Source organism: Nomascus leucogenys, chromosome 15 (genome assembly GCF_006542625.1).
Source record: "Nomascus leucogenys isolate Asia chromosome 15, Asia_NLE_v1, whole genome shotgun sequence".
Classification (NCBI taxonomy): domain Eukaryota; kingdom Metazoa; phylum Chordata; class Mammalia; order Primates; family Hylobatidae; genus Nomascus; species Nomascus leucogenys.
This window is the reverse complement of record NC_044395.1, coordinates 59,392,479-59,409,452: the sequence shown is the minus strand read 5'-3', so window position 1 is coordinate 59,409,452 and position 16,974 is coordinate 59,392,479. Positions and strand designations below refer to the sequence as shown.

General features: G+C 39.8%; 1 protein-coding gene across 5 annotated transcripts in view; it reads right to left on the bottom strand.

The window, feature by feature from the left end:
- Positions 1–16,974, bottom strand: part of PAK1 (p21 (RAC1) activated kinase 1) — a 158,551-nt gene that overhangs the window by 5,606 nt on the left and 135,971 nt on the right. For all 5 annotated transcript variants that reach the window (XM_003254675.4, XM_030828657.1, XM_030828655.1 and 2 more), the window contains exons 9-14: positions 16,855–16,903; positions 11,433–11,545; positions 8,264–8,381; positions 4,611–4,710; positions 3,380–3,576; positions 43–180 (exon numbers count right to left, since the gene is read on the bottom strand). In XM_003254675.4, coding sequence (XP_003254723.1) covers positions 43–180; positions 3,380–3,576; positions 4,611–4,710; positions 8,264–8,381; positions 11,433–11,545; positions 16,855–16,903 — 715 coding nt within the window. The remainder of the gene's footprint in view (positions 1–42; positions 181–3,379; positions 3,577–4,610; positions 4,711–8,263; positions 8,382–11,432; positions 11,546–16,854; positions 16,904–16,974) is intronic.

Genomic DNA, 16,974 nt, shown 5'->3' with positions numbered 1-16,974 from the left:
TGATTCCTTGAATTAGGTGCTTCCCTGCATAAGGACAGTTACCTGTAGCAGCTCTTTAGCTGAACCTCTCTTCTCCACATCCATCTCGAGACAGCGGTTCAGAAAGTCCCGGAAGATAGCTGACAGCTTCTCTGGGTTCTGAAGTTCTGGGGTCCCATTGGTGGCAATGAGGTACAAGGCCTGGCAATAAAAATGGTAAATCACCTTGAGCTCCAACTGAGGCTGTCTCTTGTTCCCCATATACAAGTTCTAGAAATATGGTCAGCTGCTTTATGCGCTAGGATGCAAAGTAGCAGCTGTGTATATATACTGGAAAGAGTATGACCTAAGAATCAGGTTGAACATTTAAAGGCCATGAGACTATGTGCAACTTCCCTGTCTGTAAAGTAGGGATGATGATAATGCCCATCTCACATGTCTGTAAAAATACAGTAAGATAGTGTATTTGAAAGTACTTTGTAAACTTATGAAATATGTTACAGACCTAAGGGTTTATTATTATTCTTTTTTTTTTTTTTTTTTCGAGATGGAGTCTCTCTCTGTCGCCCAGGCTGGAGTGCAGTGGCACGATCTTGGCTCACTGCAACCTCCACCTCCCGGGTGCAAGCGATTCTCCTGACTCAGCCTCCCAAGTAGCTGGGATTACAGGCACCAGCCACTACACCCAGCTACTTTTTGTATTTTTAGTAGAGACGGGGTTTTACCACGTTGGCCTGGCTGGTCTCGAACTCCTAGACCCAAGTGATCCGCCTGCCTCAGCCTCCCAAAGTGCTGGGATTACAGGCATGAGCCACTGTGCCTGGCTTTATTATTATTCTTGCTTACACATCTGAAGGGTTTATTATCCATTTAGCCTGTTGAGTTAAACATCTGCCCAGCTGCTGGCAGAAATTATTCCTGGTGCCTTCACCTCAGTCATCCAAGAACTGATCTCTTATAGCAGGAGAGGAAAATTAAATGTAAGTGAAAACTGTTGCCACCCTGGTCCCCTAAATGAAGCGTCTCCTGGGAAAGGTAAAGAAAAACATAGTAAGACTAAATCTTTATAATCACTCAGCACTTAATTCAAAGAGTACTTACATAAGCACTGTCTAATTTAATGGCCACAATTAACTCTGGTTAATAGGGCAAGACTTATCATCCTCACTTCACAGATAAGGTCCAGAAACATAAAAAGATATGTCTAGGGCCGGGCGTGGTGGCTCACTCCTGTAATCCCAGCACTTTGGGAGGCTGAGGTGGGTGGATCACCTGAGGTCAGGAGTTTAGGACCATCGAGAACAGCCTGACCAATATGGCGAAATCTGGTCTCTACTAAAAATACAAAACTTAGCTGGGCATGGTGGCAGGTGCCTGTAATCCCAGCTACTCAGGAGGCTGAGGCAGAAGAATCGCTTGAACCCGGGAGGTTGAGGTTGCGGTGAGCTGAGATCACACCACTGCACTCCAGCCTGGGTGACAGAGTGAGACTCTGTCTCAAAAAAAAAAGAAAAAAAAATATGTCTATGTCTAGGATCATTCTGTCTTATTTCCAACATATCCCAGCAATTATCATCTTCAAATATCTGCAAGGCCGTTCTAAGGGAGGGAAGAATATGTTGTATGGGGAGTCAGAGGCAAAGCTGGGACCAAAGGATAGAAACTACAGAAGGTAGTTTCAGTTTGGTACACTGAAGCAATTTCCAATAATCAGACATATCCAAGGATGACATGAGCATGTAGATGACCACCTACCAGCAACAGTGCACAGGGAATTCCTGCACTGGATGGGAGGTAGGAATAAATGAGAAAATAAAAGCAATCAGAATAAATTTCACATTTGCCCACACCAAGATTACCAACCTATTTGCACCTGTGTTGATATGCTCTGTTACAAGGGATAAATTGTCCATGCTAATCTAATGTCCTTTACTTCAGTACTTGATCGAACCCCTCTCATCGACTTAAGGATATCACTTCTACGGTTGTCACTTCCTTCTTGTACATGCCCATTTTCCTCCTCTCCACTAAATCATTCCCATTAGCACACAGACATCATCTTTTAGAAAAACCCTCCCTTGACTCCATTTTAAGATAGTGCTCCATTTTTGTTACCCTTCCCAGCAAAATTCCTTTAAGAGAAAAAAAACCTGTTTATACATGCCATCTCAATGTCCTCTTCTTCCACTTTTATGAATTTAATTAGACTTTCATCCCCATCTCTCTACTGATAACTGATTGTTAAGGTCATTAAGGACCTCTACATTGGCAAATCCAATGTTCATTTCTCAGTCTCATCTTAACCTATCAATCACATTCGACACATAATCTACCCTTCTCCTCCTTCGGGAAGCACACTGTTCTCTTCATCTCCAGGACACTTCACCTCCAAGACACTTCTCTGTTCTCTCACACTAGAAAGGCCACTCCTTGGTCTACTTTGCTAGTTCTTCCAACCTGTAAACAGTGGAATAACCTAGAGCTCAGTACTCAAATCTCTTTTCTTTAACTGTACTCATTCCCTAGGTGAGTGATCTCATCTACCTCTGATTTTAAATACCAACTATATATTATCTACTAATAAATTTATGTTTATAGTCCTGACCTCTCACCCGTGAACTCCAGACTCTTAAGCCAAACTCTACTCCCAGCTCCACTTAAACGTCTAATTAACATTTCAAATCAGCACATTCAAAACCAACTCTTTATTACCCAATTTAAGTATGCTCTTCACCATTTCAACAGACGGCAACTGAATTTTTTCAGCAATTCAGACCAAAAATCTTGTAGTCATTGCTGATTCCTCTTTCTCTAATATTCAGTTAATCTTGTCAGCTAGTCCTTTAAGTCATTTCCTGAGTCTGACCACTTCTCACTTCCACTCCTACCAAGACATCACCACTCTGAACTATTACAACAGTCTCTCGCAGTCTATTTTCCGTAAAAGCGGCCAAAATGATCTGTTTAAAACATAAATCAGATCACATTACTCCTCAGCTCAAAACCCTCTAATGACTTCCCAACTCTGCAGAATAAAATAACTTATGAGAGAGAACTTTCCTCTCTACTCTAAAATAGCACACCTGTTCCTCCATTACTCTGTTAACTCCCTTACTTTGCTTTTTCTCACAGCATTTACCATCTGTTACTACATATTAATTTATTTTCATTAGAATAGTTTCTTGCACTTGATAGGGACTCAAATAACTGTTGAATAAATGAATGAGTGACTTCTAATATTCCTTTTCTTTGACCATTTATACTTTGAGTTCAACAGTGACTAGTTGTATCCAGAAAAGGGATCTCCAGGTTGAAAGCCACAGAGAACAGCCTGGATTCTTATTTCCTGGGACTAGAGACAACAGCCCAAATAACTTGAAATAGAACTGGTAACACTCACTCTCAGAGGGTTTTCATTGAGGTATGGAGGCTCCCCTTCGATCATTTCGATGGCCATGATGCCCAGGGACCAGATGTCAACCTTGGGCCCATAGGCCTTTCGTGTCACAACCTCTGGTGCCATCCAGTATGGGGTTCCTACCATGGTGCTCCGTTTGCTCTGCTCTGGGGTTATCTGTGCACAGAATCCAAAATCAGCTAGAAAAGAAAAATAAGAGAAAGAACATACATTTAGGATATACACTCACTTCAGTAAGTGTTGACTGTGTACCTACATATAGGTGACAAGATCTGCCTGGCTTCCAGCTCTGCTATCCTTTGTCTCTCCAAAGTCACTTGATGACCACCTTCATGTCTAGCTCCTAGCCTATTTCCTATTGAACTCTGAAGAGAAATAGAAGGAATATAAGAAACACCATCTCTGGCCTCCTACCTCTCCTCGAACCAGGGGACTTAGTGTTAAAGTCCAAGCTGCCCATTTTGGTCTTGATTGCTCGTCCCAATTCTGCTTTGTTCTTGAAAAACTATTCCCATAATCCCAAATCTGGCGACTAGGTCCTTGCCTTATTCCTTGGGCACGAGTCCTTGATTTAAACCCCAATCACCTATGACTAGGCATGGCCCTGTTTTCATGCCCCAGGCCCAGGGCTGCTAGCAGTCCTTCCATAAACTGCCCATCCACCCATGACACAGCGTGTTTGTCTGGTCTACTGGTCTTTACACCTTTGAACAAAATGTTCTACCTGCCATGATTATATTGTAATTATAAATTTATTTAAATTAGGAAGCCTTTGAGAGTACGGATTATGTCTTCTTACTTGTCCTCATATCCCTAGAAGGACCGGCATGTACTAGACATTCAATAAAAATTTGCTGAATAACTGAATGGAAGAAATTACACAAAACTCTTTTTTCTAATTATCTATTACATGTTTTCCATACTAGATTGAGAAGATAGGGAAAATGTGCTCTCAGTGCCCATCACAGGACCTAGCACAGAGTAAGCATTCAGCAAAGTTTTTTGTGGTTGTTGTTAAATGTATAAATGAATGAAAAAATAATGAAATTATATCCTGTGATTAATACAGAAGAATATAAAACAGCCCTCATATCCCATGAAATCATAAAGACTCTTTGGTGAGTGTTGCAGTTACTATTATATGATGACCATCTCACAGGAGACGGGGCCCCACAGGGAGAGAAGTATTATCATTCCTAAGGCTCCTACTTACTTAGCTTGACAGAGCCATCCATTCCCAACAGAATGTTGTCACTCTTGATGTCTCTGTGAATGACCTGGTTCGAATGCAAAAACTCCAGAGCCTGCAGACACTATTGAAGTGGTGTGGGCAGGGGGAGAAAGAAAGGACATATATATATTACAGAAGACTTAATAGAAAATCAACTAATTCAACCTCTTCACTTTAAAATAAAGGAAGTAAGGCCCCAATGAGTAAAAGCACTTGCCCCAAATCAATCGCAGAGCCAGATCTAGAAACAAGTCTTCCATCTCCTAGCTAACCATTCTTTTAACACTCCATGCTGCCTTTCACCTTAAAATAGTTTTTTAAGTAAAGGAGTTCCTCCAATGTATTCTTTTTTTTTTTAAATTAGATCCTTGGTAAAGAACCTAAGGCCCAAGAGAAATTACTGAAGAAAAATGGAAAGGATCTTATAATGACAGACTGGAGGAAAACAACAAATAAGGGTCATATTTGAGGAAGCAGACATATGGAAGTGATACTAGAAGCAGTAAGGTAGCAGGATAATCTTATTTTGGTGAGGAGATATTTTGTACTATTTTGGATATGCTGAATTTGACATCTGAAGACAAATGTCCAGTAGGCAACTGAATTTATGAATCTTAGGTTCCATACAGTGGTAAATATTTACAAGTCATTTGGGAAGAGATGATTTTTGTTTAAGTTATAAAAATGGTTGAACCTGGCAAAGGTTATAGGAGAAAGAGAAGAATCTTGGAAAACACCTATACTTAGCAGGCAGAATGAGTAACAAAGAGACACAACGGTACAATTAAAATGCCTGGTTCTGCTGCTACCCAACTGACTATATAATTCTGGACTCCCATCTATAAAATGTGGGAATCAGATGAGATCATCTCAGCTTTTCTACTAAATCAATAATTTGATTTCATTGACCCAAAACTAATTTTTTAGAAACTTCTACCAATTAAAAAACACTGAAGATATAAGTGAACAGGAAAATACTATTTAAATGGTCCTAACCTAATACTTTACTTTCTAAGAATATACCAATGGCCAAATTAAGAATAAAACAGTATCCAGAATTGGACTTTCCCTGAAAATGTAAGAGCTGCTCTTCTTAGAAGGGTGGAGACCCAGGTCTCAGGATGTCAGAAATTATAATGAAAAAGAATGATCTTGAGAAACTGGAACCCTCATACATTGCTGGCAGGAATGTAAAACAGTATAGCTACTACAGAAACAGTTTGGCAGTTCCTCAAAAGTTGAGTATAGAGTTGCCATATGACCAGCAATCCACCTGCAGTTATATATCCAAGAGAATGAGAACATACCTCCACACAAAACCTAGTATATAAGTGTTCATAGAGTAATTTTTTATTTTTTATAACAGCCGAAAACAGAAACAACCCAAATGTCCATTCTATTACTTGGCAATAAAAAGGAAAGAGGTACTGATACATGCTACAGAACAGATGAATCTTTGAAACATAATGCTAGCTAAGTAAAAGAAGCCAATTACAAAAGAGCAAATATTACATGATTCCATTTATATAAAATGCCCAGTACAGGAAAACTACAGAGGTAGAAAATAGATTAATGGTTACATAGGGCTGGGAGAGTCAGGGCAGGGGACATGGGGAGTGACTGTTAATGGATATTAATTTCCTCTTTGGGGTGATAAAAAGGATCTAAAATTCATTATGATGATGGTTGTACAACTCTATGAATATACTAAAAACTAGTGAATTATAGACTCTAAATGGGTGAATTATATCTCAATAAAGATGTTTTAAAAAGGAGGAGATGATCTCTATTAGAACTGAAGAATAGTAATACCATCTATTATACAACATTAAAATTTTTTTCCAAGTGCTTTTTGATCCATATAGCACCCCTAAGGTATATACAGTGTGAATGTTGCAATTTCCATTTTACAGATTAATAATGAGGCAAAATGATTTCCCGAAGTATACATATGCATGTATTCTCCACTAGTGAAACCTGGTTCCTGAGGGTTAAGGCGGTGGGGTGAAAAAAAATCTTAGGTATTACAATGGTTTATGACCCAAACAACTGAGCTATATATCTGTGATATTAAAATTTCATGGCAGGGAGTATGATTAGGAAAAAGGCTCCTTACGAAGGAGATAATGAAAAGAAGGTTAAGAAATACTGCATTAGTAGTGGAACAAAAAAAAGTCAGAACCCCTAAGAATCCCAGCCTGGTATTAATTCCATTAATTAATTCCAATTACTTGTGAACATTCTAGATCCCAAAGTTGTTTGCAAAGGGGACCATATTTTCTTTTTTTTTTTTTTTTTGAGACAGAGTCTCGCTCTGTCGCCCAGGCTGGAGTGCAGTGGCGCGATCTCGGCTCACTGCAAGCTCCGCCTCCCGGGTTCACGCCATTCTCCTGCCTCAGCCTCCGGAGTAGCTGGGACTACAGGCGCCCACCACCACACCCGGCTAATTTTTTTTTGTATTTTTAGTAGAGACAGGGTTTCACCGTGTTAGTCAGGATGGTCTCGATCTCCTGACCTCGTGATCCACCCGCCTTGGCCTCCCAAAGTGCTGGGATTACAGGCTTGAGCCACCGCGCCTGGCAAAGGGGACCATATTTTCTAGGGCAGTATTGATTTCACATTTTATTTTTCTTAACACTGATTAAATATATAACTACATAATTTCAGCAATATGCCTTCAGATCTTGCACCATCAAACCCCAATCATACTATTATACTCATCTCCACAAAATTCTGAACCTCATCTCATCTTCTATGCTTCCCCTAATTTCCTAACTTTTCTATTAGGTTGGTGAAAAAGCAATTGTGGTTTTTGGCATTTTTTTAAGTAATGGCAAAAACCGCAATTACTTTTGCATTATTGGGCCACCAGAAAGTTCCAGTCTGTCATCAGCAAAACACCCAATATCCTCAATGTCTCTGAATATTCGCTTCATCTTCTTGCTCTAATGGAAATGAAATGTGGTTATTCCCTGAGGACACTGTCCAGGCCTTCTGGAGGGCTTTTTTTTCCTCCTACATCAGCATATTATCGATTCTACACATTTAATAGCAATGAGGAGAAAGGGAGTATCTATCTGAGCTTTGTTTTCTTTTTTTATTTTCCTGGAAGTATTTTATCCCAGATTTTTGCTGGCTTGCTTTTATATATCATTCAGATGTTTACTCAAATCTATAGCAAAACCTTCCCTGACTATCTTGTCTAAAATAGTACTTCCTCCATCACTACCTTCTTACTCTGCTTTATTTTCCTTATAGCACATAAATAAAGCAAGAAAGCAGAATAAAAATGATTGAAATATATGCCCAGATAAAAGAGATAAAGGAATATATTATAATGTGCTTAGGCAAGTGGTTATCTTTAAGACTGGAATTATGAGTGACTTTTTACAATATATACTTTCTAGTACTTTATAATTTTTCTACAACGGGTAGAATAAAGTTATCATTAAAGAAAAAAAATCATGGTGATAGAAATGACAAACACAGGTACAATACAGGAATGACAGCAGTGTCAGCACTAATTTCTACCAATTCCACAGAGCCCAGGCTGAGATCTCACTGTACAGGGAACTTCAGGAGACAGGAATATGGAGGCAGCTTTCTACCCAAGACTGCTTGGCCCTTGGCCTTACCTCACGGCACACAGCTGCAATCTGGCCTTCATCCATGCAGGTTTCTGTCACCACGTCTGTCAAGGAGCCTCCAGCCAAGTATTCCATAACAACCCACAGCTCATCTCCCACAAGGTAACTGCAGGAATACAGATAAAGGGTGAGAGGGAACAATCAGAGTACACTGAGCCACAGCACTGGGTTTCAAAGGCTAAGCATATACACAGAGTGAAACTACGTCTTAGCACAAAGTAAAGTAAAAGGTTCTTTACTTTGGGGAAAAGCAGAATCTGGGGGACAGAATCACTAACTTTGAATCTCTCAAGGATGCTCCTGGAGAAAACCAAGTATACATGTTCTGTGAAGCCCCAAAGGGCAGAACTAAGATCACTAGCTTAAAGTGATACAATAAAATTATATTTCATCACAACACAAAGGAAGACATCCTAAAATTAGAAAGACTGACATGATTCCCACACCTCTAGAAGCATCCAAACATTTGACAAAGATAGGATTTAGAGTCCACGTTACCCAAAGAAGAGAGAGCTACTAAACCTCCCAGAGAGTCCTACCAGATCTGAGATCTATGAGACCAAGTATTGGGTCTTGTTCAAGACTCTAACCCCAGAGTCCAGCACAGGAGATGCCAATATTTACTAAATAAATCAATTAATAACATAAAAGATAACTATAAATATTAAATGAAATAATGTTTATAAGAGTCCCTTAAAAGCTGCAAAGTGTTGTCTACATAGTCTTTATGCTGACAATTGACCTCTACTTTCAGTGTCTGTGATTCAAGAATGGAATGAATTTAGCAAGGGCTTACGGAGCCAAAGCCTTCTGATAAGCCAAGGCTACCATTTAGTAAGATATCCCCGGAGAGATTATGGGCTGACATGAATTAGAAGTGAATAGTTTCACTCAGGAGTTGGATCACTCAACCCTATTATACGATAAATAAAAAGGTCACTTAGCCTATCTGGTCAATGTTTCCTTACTATAGAATCGGGCAAATAAAAACAAGGCGAGCCTAGAGCCCTAAAGTCTTCTGCCAGTCTTGGACAAAGAAGCTAGATTGGAAAAAAACATTTTTTGCATTGGCTTGAACTGTGTGGTATCATCTTATCTTCATTCTGATATTGGGAATACTGCTGGACAGATGTGGAGACTGTTGGAAGATTTTAACAAATGCACTCAAGCAAAGGGTAAGATTTGAATCCTATTTTTTTGACTACTAATCGACAGCTCTTTCCATAAAACTCTGTGTTCTGATTTATGATTTTTTAATGTCCATGACAAATAAACATGACAGACTAAGTGTTTCTTCAACAATCTCTTTTGAGAGAGAAGACTACGGGGATTTGAACTGCTGTGGTCTGAATGTTTGTGTCTCTCAAAATTTGTATGTTGAAAATCTAATCACTAATGTTATTAGGAGGTGGGGCCTTTGGAAGGTGATTACATCATGAGGGTTCTGCCCATGAGTTCTTCCATATGTGATGGAGGTCCCCTCTGGGACATCTCACAAAAACCACAGACCCTCATTTGCAACACCTTCACTGAATGCTCAGGTTAAGATCCTCTTCTATGATCTTACAGAGGTATTTTTTTTTCTATACCAGACAGGAACTATTTGAGGGCAAAGACAGCATTATTTACTTCTAATTTCCAGAGTAAAAGTCTCTAGGAATACCAGTAAAGGTATGATTAATAAACAAATCTGTAAGTCTCTTAATCCTACTCCCAGAACACAAAGTCCTTCAATAACATCATCTTATCATGTAGATGCATCCACTGATGAGGAACTCACCATTTTGTGAGACAGGCCATACCCTTACTGACGGCTTTCATTTTTCCATATCCTGAGCCAAAATCTAATACCCCTGTCGCCTTCAGTAGTTTGCATGAGCTATATTCTCTGTATAATAAGTTCTGAAAGAGATGATAAGGTACTAACTTTCAGAGGAGTCTTCAGAGCCAGTCAGGACCCACATTAAGGAGACACAGCCATCTCAGAGAAGAAGGCTTTATTCTTTACAGTGTTGGGAATGTCAAAGTTCAACTCTTTTCTTCTTTAAGGAAATTGAAGCTTACTAGTGTTTTAGATGCAGAACAAGAAGGCACCCTTATGAAATCTACCAGTAACAGGAAGAGGTAGCTGGTCATGCAATATAAGAGGTAAAGAAATTAGAGTCCAAGATTTAGTCCAATTTCACCTCCCCCTATGATGTCTCTGAACCCTGGGCAAGAAGCTTAACTTTTTTTTTTTTTTTCAGGTATCGGAGAAAAGAACATGATATAATAGAAAGGTGCTAGATATTGGTGCTAGGAATATTCAAATTCAAAACACTGCCTTGCTGTTTTATGGCTTACTACTCTTGGACAAGTTATTAACGTCTATAAACCTCAGTTTCCTCGTCTGTAAAATATGGATAAAAAACCCTACCTTGCAATGAGATACTGTTCATGAAAGTGCTTGGTACAAAGTAAAGCACAATACAAATATTATATACAACCACTATTACTATTTTGCAAAAAATTTTTGATGAGCTGGAATGATGGGCTAAAATAATAAAAATGGGACTTAATGAAGATAGTGGAAAAGTTCTACATTTCCAGTTTAATGCAAGCTTATGTAAAAAAAAAAAATCAGAAATTTTAGTTGACTGCAAACTTACTAGGAGTCAAAGCAGACAACCTAAAAGATAAAACGAGAATGAAATCATTAAGCTGTGTTGAGTTTAGAAAGAGTCCCACTCTCTCCATAGTGGTCAGATCTCAAATGAAACATCTAGTTCTGCACATTGCATTTTAAGAGAACATAAACAAACAAGAAGTTATTCAGGAGGATGAGCAGAATAAGGAAAGATTTGGGATGTAAAATGAGTTAAGGACCTAGATGTTTGACTCAGGCAGATGGGCTGGTAGGTTTCCCTTAGGCAAAACAAACAGTACTAGGATCAACTGTTAGAAGCTACAAGGTGGTAGAGTTCAGCCTAACACAGAAGGATTTCCCAGCAATAAAGGTGTCCAGCATTACACAGCGTCACATACAGAGAGCTCAGCATCACAGAAGACTCTTAAATGGAGGCAGTTCTGAGTGCTGGCACTGCCCTCTTCTCTAACAGCTTCACCACCAATCAGTCCCAAAGGCCCTTTCCCTCTGATGGGACCCACCACTCCATACCTGTCCAAGTAATTCACAATGTTTGGGTTCTTGTTTTCCCTCATGACCAGGATCTCATTAATAATCAGCTCTTTCTTGGGCTGCTGCTGAAGATTCATCTGCTTAATGGCCACCTGAAATCAAGCGTATATTCAATGTGCAACCATGGTCATTCCCATTTACTGAGCACCTGCTAAGTACCAGACCTTAAGTACTCAGGAAACAAAGATGAGTAAGATACAGGCTTAGCCCTCGAGTAATTCACAATTTGTCTACGTAGACCAGTGGTCTTCAAAGTAAGGTCTCAAGCCAGCATCATCATCATCTGGGAGCTTGTTGGAAATAAAAACCTCGAGTCCCACCCCAAATCTACTAAATCAGAAGCTCTGTGATGTAAAAAGTCCTCCAGGTCACTGTGATATACATCAAAGTTTCAGAATCAAACTTTGGTGTAGAAAAATACTTTTTTAAAAAGTCACAACAGAAAAGAGATGCTATAACAGAGGTTCATATAAAATGCTAGCGAAACACAAACTATGGCAAAAGCCAAGAACGCTTTCAATCTGGCCATGTATAGAGGCTTCATAAAGTGGGAGGTGACTTTCTGAACCTGGTGTAGAAAGATAAATCAGAGTTGACCAGGTTAAGAAAGAAGAGAAAAGGAGGATGAGAGCTCTATCTACAGAAATAAAAACAAATTTCCAGACAACATGAATATAAGGTATACTTTAGTTTCTAAGGTACTTGGTATCAATTCCTTCTATGTGTAAGGTACTATTATAAGGTGTTCTCAAATTTATTATTTCATTTAATCTTCAAAGACATCTTGTGTGCTAAATATTACTAATGATTCAACAGACGGGGAAACTGTGTTTCAGAGAGGATGTGACTTGCATACATAGCTATTCAATAGCAAAATCAGGATAAGGACCCTCAAAAGGGATGCCAAGTTACCCTGTACATGTAGCCAGATTAATTTTCCCCCACAGTACACATTTGATAACCTTGTTCAAAAACTTACATGGCTCCTGGTTGCCTAGAAATGTTTCTCAGTACAACATTCAAAGTTCTCATGATCTGGCCCCTACTTTACTTCCAACTCTATTCCTTCACAGAGGACAGTGTTCATGGAGGACACTCCCTGTTCTCCCTGGTATCTAGTCCCCCTTCCTTTGTTCAGAATCTTCTCTTCATCTGGAACAGCCTGTATCATTTCCACACATTCAAAAGCTACTTACTCTTTGTATCAGGCCAAAGGAAACTTCATTCTCCAAACCCAATATGCCTTTTCCCTTCTTTAAAGCCCTGTAAGATCATATTTATTCCTCTCTTATGGAACTTACAACTTGCTATCATGTATAATGATTAGTGTGTATGTTTGTGTGTATCAAGAGGTTTGAGGGCTTGATTGAAAGCCCAGAACCCCCAATGCCAAACACAGGCCTTTACACACATAGAGTTGGTGCTCAACAAATGTCTGTAGAAAGGAAGAGGGCAAGAGAGAAGTCAGTAGGTTGGAAAGTACTTTGTTTTTAAATAAAAACAAAAAAAATGGCAATGGGCTCCTCTATCCCATAGGAGTATACTTTAAATTATTTTCTAAGTGTTCATTCTCTAGAGATATTTTTCCTTTTTCCTGCTTAGTGGACAAGAACACGAACATCTAACAGAACTAAGTTGTCTTTCTAGAAGCAGCAAGAAGTATAAAGAAGGAATGATTCAAACTTTTATGTGACAAATCCCTGACTCTATTATTTCTTCAAGTCAAGAATGGACAGTCTTTTGCAGAGACCAAGTTAATCATTAAGAATAGAAGTAATTCTGTAAAAAAATCTGAACACTCCATTCCCTACCTCAAGTAAGGAAAAATTGCTTTGGAGTGGGGTTTCCTGTTAAGTCAGGCTTCTGGTCTGGCTGTAGCTGTCTATAACAGCTGAGCATTAGTTTTTCCTAACGTTTGAAAAGCAACATGTTGATCTAAAGATATTAAGTATAGTTAACCCTTATAACGCACATTAAGGACTGGAGCCAGAAGAATGTCTTTTGAGTTACTCATGCCTCATTAGGATGGGACACTGCTTACGAACCTCACAGTGGTCACTGCTGGCAGCAGCAGGGGAGGAGAGGCAGAAAGAGGCAAACATGGAGGCTAGGGCAGGACATGGGAGTCCTTTTCTTTTTACTTTTTCTTTTAATACAGAGTCTTGCTCTGTTGCCCAGGCTGGAGTGCAATGGCAATCTCTGCTCACTGCTACCTCTGCCTCCAGGGTTCAAGCGATTCTCCTGCCTCAGCCTCCCGTGTAGCTGGGATTACAGGCATCTGCCATCATGCCCAGCTAATTTTGGTATTTTTAGTAGAAACAGGGTTTCACCACGTTGGCCAGGCTGGTCTCGAACTCCTGACCTCATAATCTGCCTGCCTCAGCCTCCCAAAGTGCTGGGATTACAGGCATGAGCCACCGCGCCTGGCCGGGAGTCCTTTTCAATAGCTACTAACTATGGGCTAGGCTAAGTGTCTTTTACCTAATCAGACCCCACCTATATAGGCTAGGAGATAGCATTCCTGCAACAGAAAAAGAACTGGACTTGAACTCTGAGGACTTAAGCTCAGGGCCTGACTGTCACTTACTGACCTTGACCAATCGCAAGCTCTCTGAGCCTCAGTCTCTTCATCAGTACATTGAAGATAATCTCAACCTTGATTCCCCTCTTTTCAGGATTGTTTTGAATACCAAGTGAGACAATGGCCAATGCATTACTCACATATAAGTAAATAATTTAAGCAATAAAGTTAGACAATAACGAAAATGGTAATCATAGTAATAACAGCATTTAATAAGTACTTGGCACAGCAACCACTCTCCCACCACTGTTTATCAAATACCAACTGTGTGCCAGGCTCTGTGCTAGATGCCCTACTTATATTATCACAGTAAAACCTAATACAACCCTGCAAAGTAAGAATCATGATCTGCATTTTCAGGTAAGAAAATTGAGGCTAAGACTCATAAGAAAATTCTAAGGTCATAATCAATGCCCACAGGTCCATGTGACTCCAAAGGCTCTTCCAGTCTGTTCTTTCTATTATACACATTCTCTCTAAAAACACACTTGAAAAATAATTGTTGGATCTGTAACTGGAAGACTTCCCAGCACTAACATTCTTCCTGTATGTGAGACAATAGGTCTGCCCTTCTCAGCTGGATAACCCCCAATAAGCACTCACTCATAAAGACTGAGAGCATCCCGTGGACTCCAATAAAGATTCATTCTCCCTGGGGCAGGAAATGAAGCCTTCCTGACCACACTGCATTAGCCACCCTGATGGACTCCCTTCCATTCATAGTTTTGTAACCACAAGACAGGCATACAATGAATTTAAATTTCTTTTTCCTCTGGCCAGCTTCTCACATAGCCAGCCTCTAGGTCTTCCAGGAACCACCATCATCACCTACCTGCCTCCCATCAAGGACTGTGAGGCCTGAGGCCAGAACCATGACAAGGGACTCTAGTATCTAACCTCAGCTCTGTTGTGCTCTTGCGGCCCAAAACACACAGGATTAGGAGTCAAAGATTCTAATCCAGTCCCTGGTAATCGCTGACAGTACAACTTTGCAAAAAAAGTTATTTATACACCCTGAGCCTCAAATTCCTCAGCAGTAAAGAAGAAATAATATTACCTACCTCATAGAGTTCTTTTCAGGATTGGTATAGCCTTCTTTATTTTAATCTCTGCGTCATATTCACCATCATTAAAATGCCATGATAATACTATCCTTCCTTCCTCATATTATTTTTACTTTAAGGCAGATTCGTGCCAATATTGCAAGGCTTTTATATGTACACAAAGGAAATTATGGTCTCTTACATTTACATATGATTTTAATGTCTGTGAACTTTCACAGAATTCTTAGCATAAGGTGTGGCATAAAGCAAATGCTTTGTGGAATACGTACATATGTATATGAGTAAAAATGAATAAATATGAATACGTAGTTCATCAAGTTTATAATGCGTTTTCACATGTATTGCTTTACCGAATTCTTTCAACACTTTTGTGGACATTTTATTATGCACATTTTATAAATATATAAAATTCAGGCTCAGAGAGGTCAAATGACTTGCCCAAGGTTATATGAGTAGCTAAAGGCTTATAAGCATCTAGGTCTTTGGATTCTCACATCAAAGAACAATGAATAAATCCTTAACCATAATAAAGATTTTTAAAACTTGGTTTACCCTAGGTGGAGCCTTAATATTTGGCTTTAACACTTGTAAAAACTCACGAGAGCCTAGTGAGATATGTGCTACCCCTATTAACCATGACTTCCCCAGGGTGCCACGTGGTTTCAACTACCAAAAATATAGACGCATGTTTCTAGCAGCCTCCCTCACAGGAGCCCAACTCTATTTTCATTGGAAGAGGAGGTGCCTCTCTCAATTACTGTGTCCTGGTACTCTTTGAAGTAAGAACTTCTCTGGGGCAGCTGCCATCCACAGTTCACTGGCTGACACTCCTACTCTGCAACCAAATATTAAAATGCAAGGAAACCTCAAGTACTCTATATTCCCTTCATATCTTCCTTCTACTGAATGTAAGACCTTGGGTCAGCAGGCTTTAGCTATAGTTCTCATGGCTTAATGAAATGAGAGGGACAAAAAGCTGCCTCCAAATAAATGAAGATTTCACTGTTCAGTGGAAAGTAAAGGTAGCACCAGTAGATTAGGAGTCAAGAGACATGGTTTAAATCTCCTGTAGATCAGATTTCTCTCCCAAGCCCCAAACTTGTGTAAGCAACTATCCACTTGGCAATCAGGCAGTATCCAATTTCTTTTTCCTTTCTCCGTGAATAGTATCACCCACTTGTAAGTAATGTTCACATTCAATCATCTAATCCTATCGAACCTACCTGCTAAGTTATCTCTCAAATCCATCCACTTCCCTCTATCTAACTATTTCACCTTAGTCCAAACCTTAAGTTTCATCAAGTTATCCTGCTATTTGGCTCTTGTATGCTACAGTAAGAAACTAGAAATGTTCCAGCTGGGCACAGTGGCTCAGCCTGTAATCCTACCACTTTGGGAGGCCGAGGCAGGAAGATCACCCGAGGTCAGGAGTTCGAGAGCAGCCTGGCCAACATGGTGAAACCTCATCTCTACTAAAAAATACAAAAATTAGCCAGGCATGGTGGCAGGGGCCTATAATCCCAGCTACTCAGGAGGCTGAGGCTGGAGAACTGCTTGAAGCCAGGAGGAGGAGGCTGCAGTGAGCAGAGATCACGCCACTGCACTCCAGCCTGGATGACAGAGTGAGACCCCATCTTAAAACAAACAAACAAACAAAAAACTAGAAATGTTCCTATTGACCTAACAAGGGCTAAAAATTAATCCCCCCAAAAAAGAAACAGAACTAAAGGAGCAACAGTGGGTGGTGGATACTCACCTCCTGTCCTGTGGCCACATCCATTGCAGTGTACACGGTGCCTGAAGCACTGAACAGTAAGGTGGCGGAGAAAGAGGGAAAAAAAACAGTGTTCAATGAAGTGATATTTGTCAAATGCAG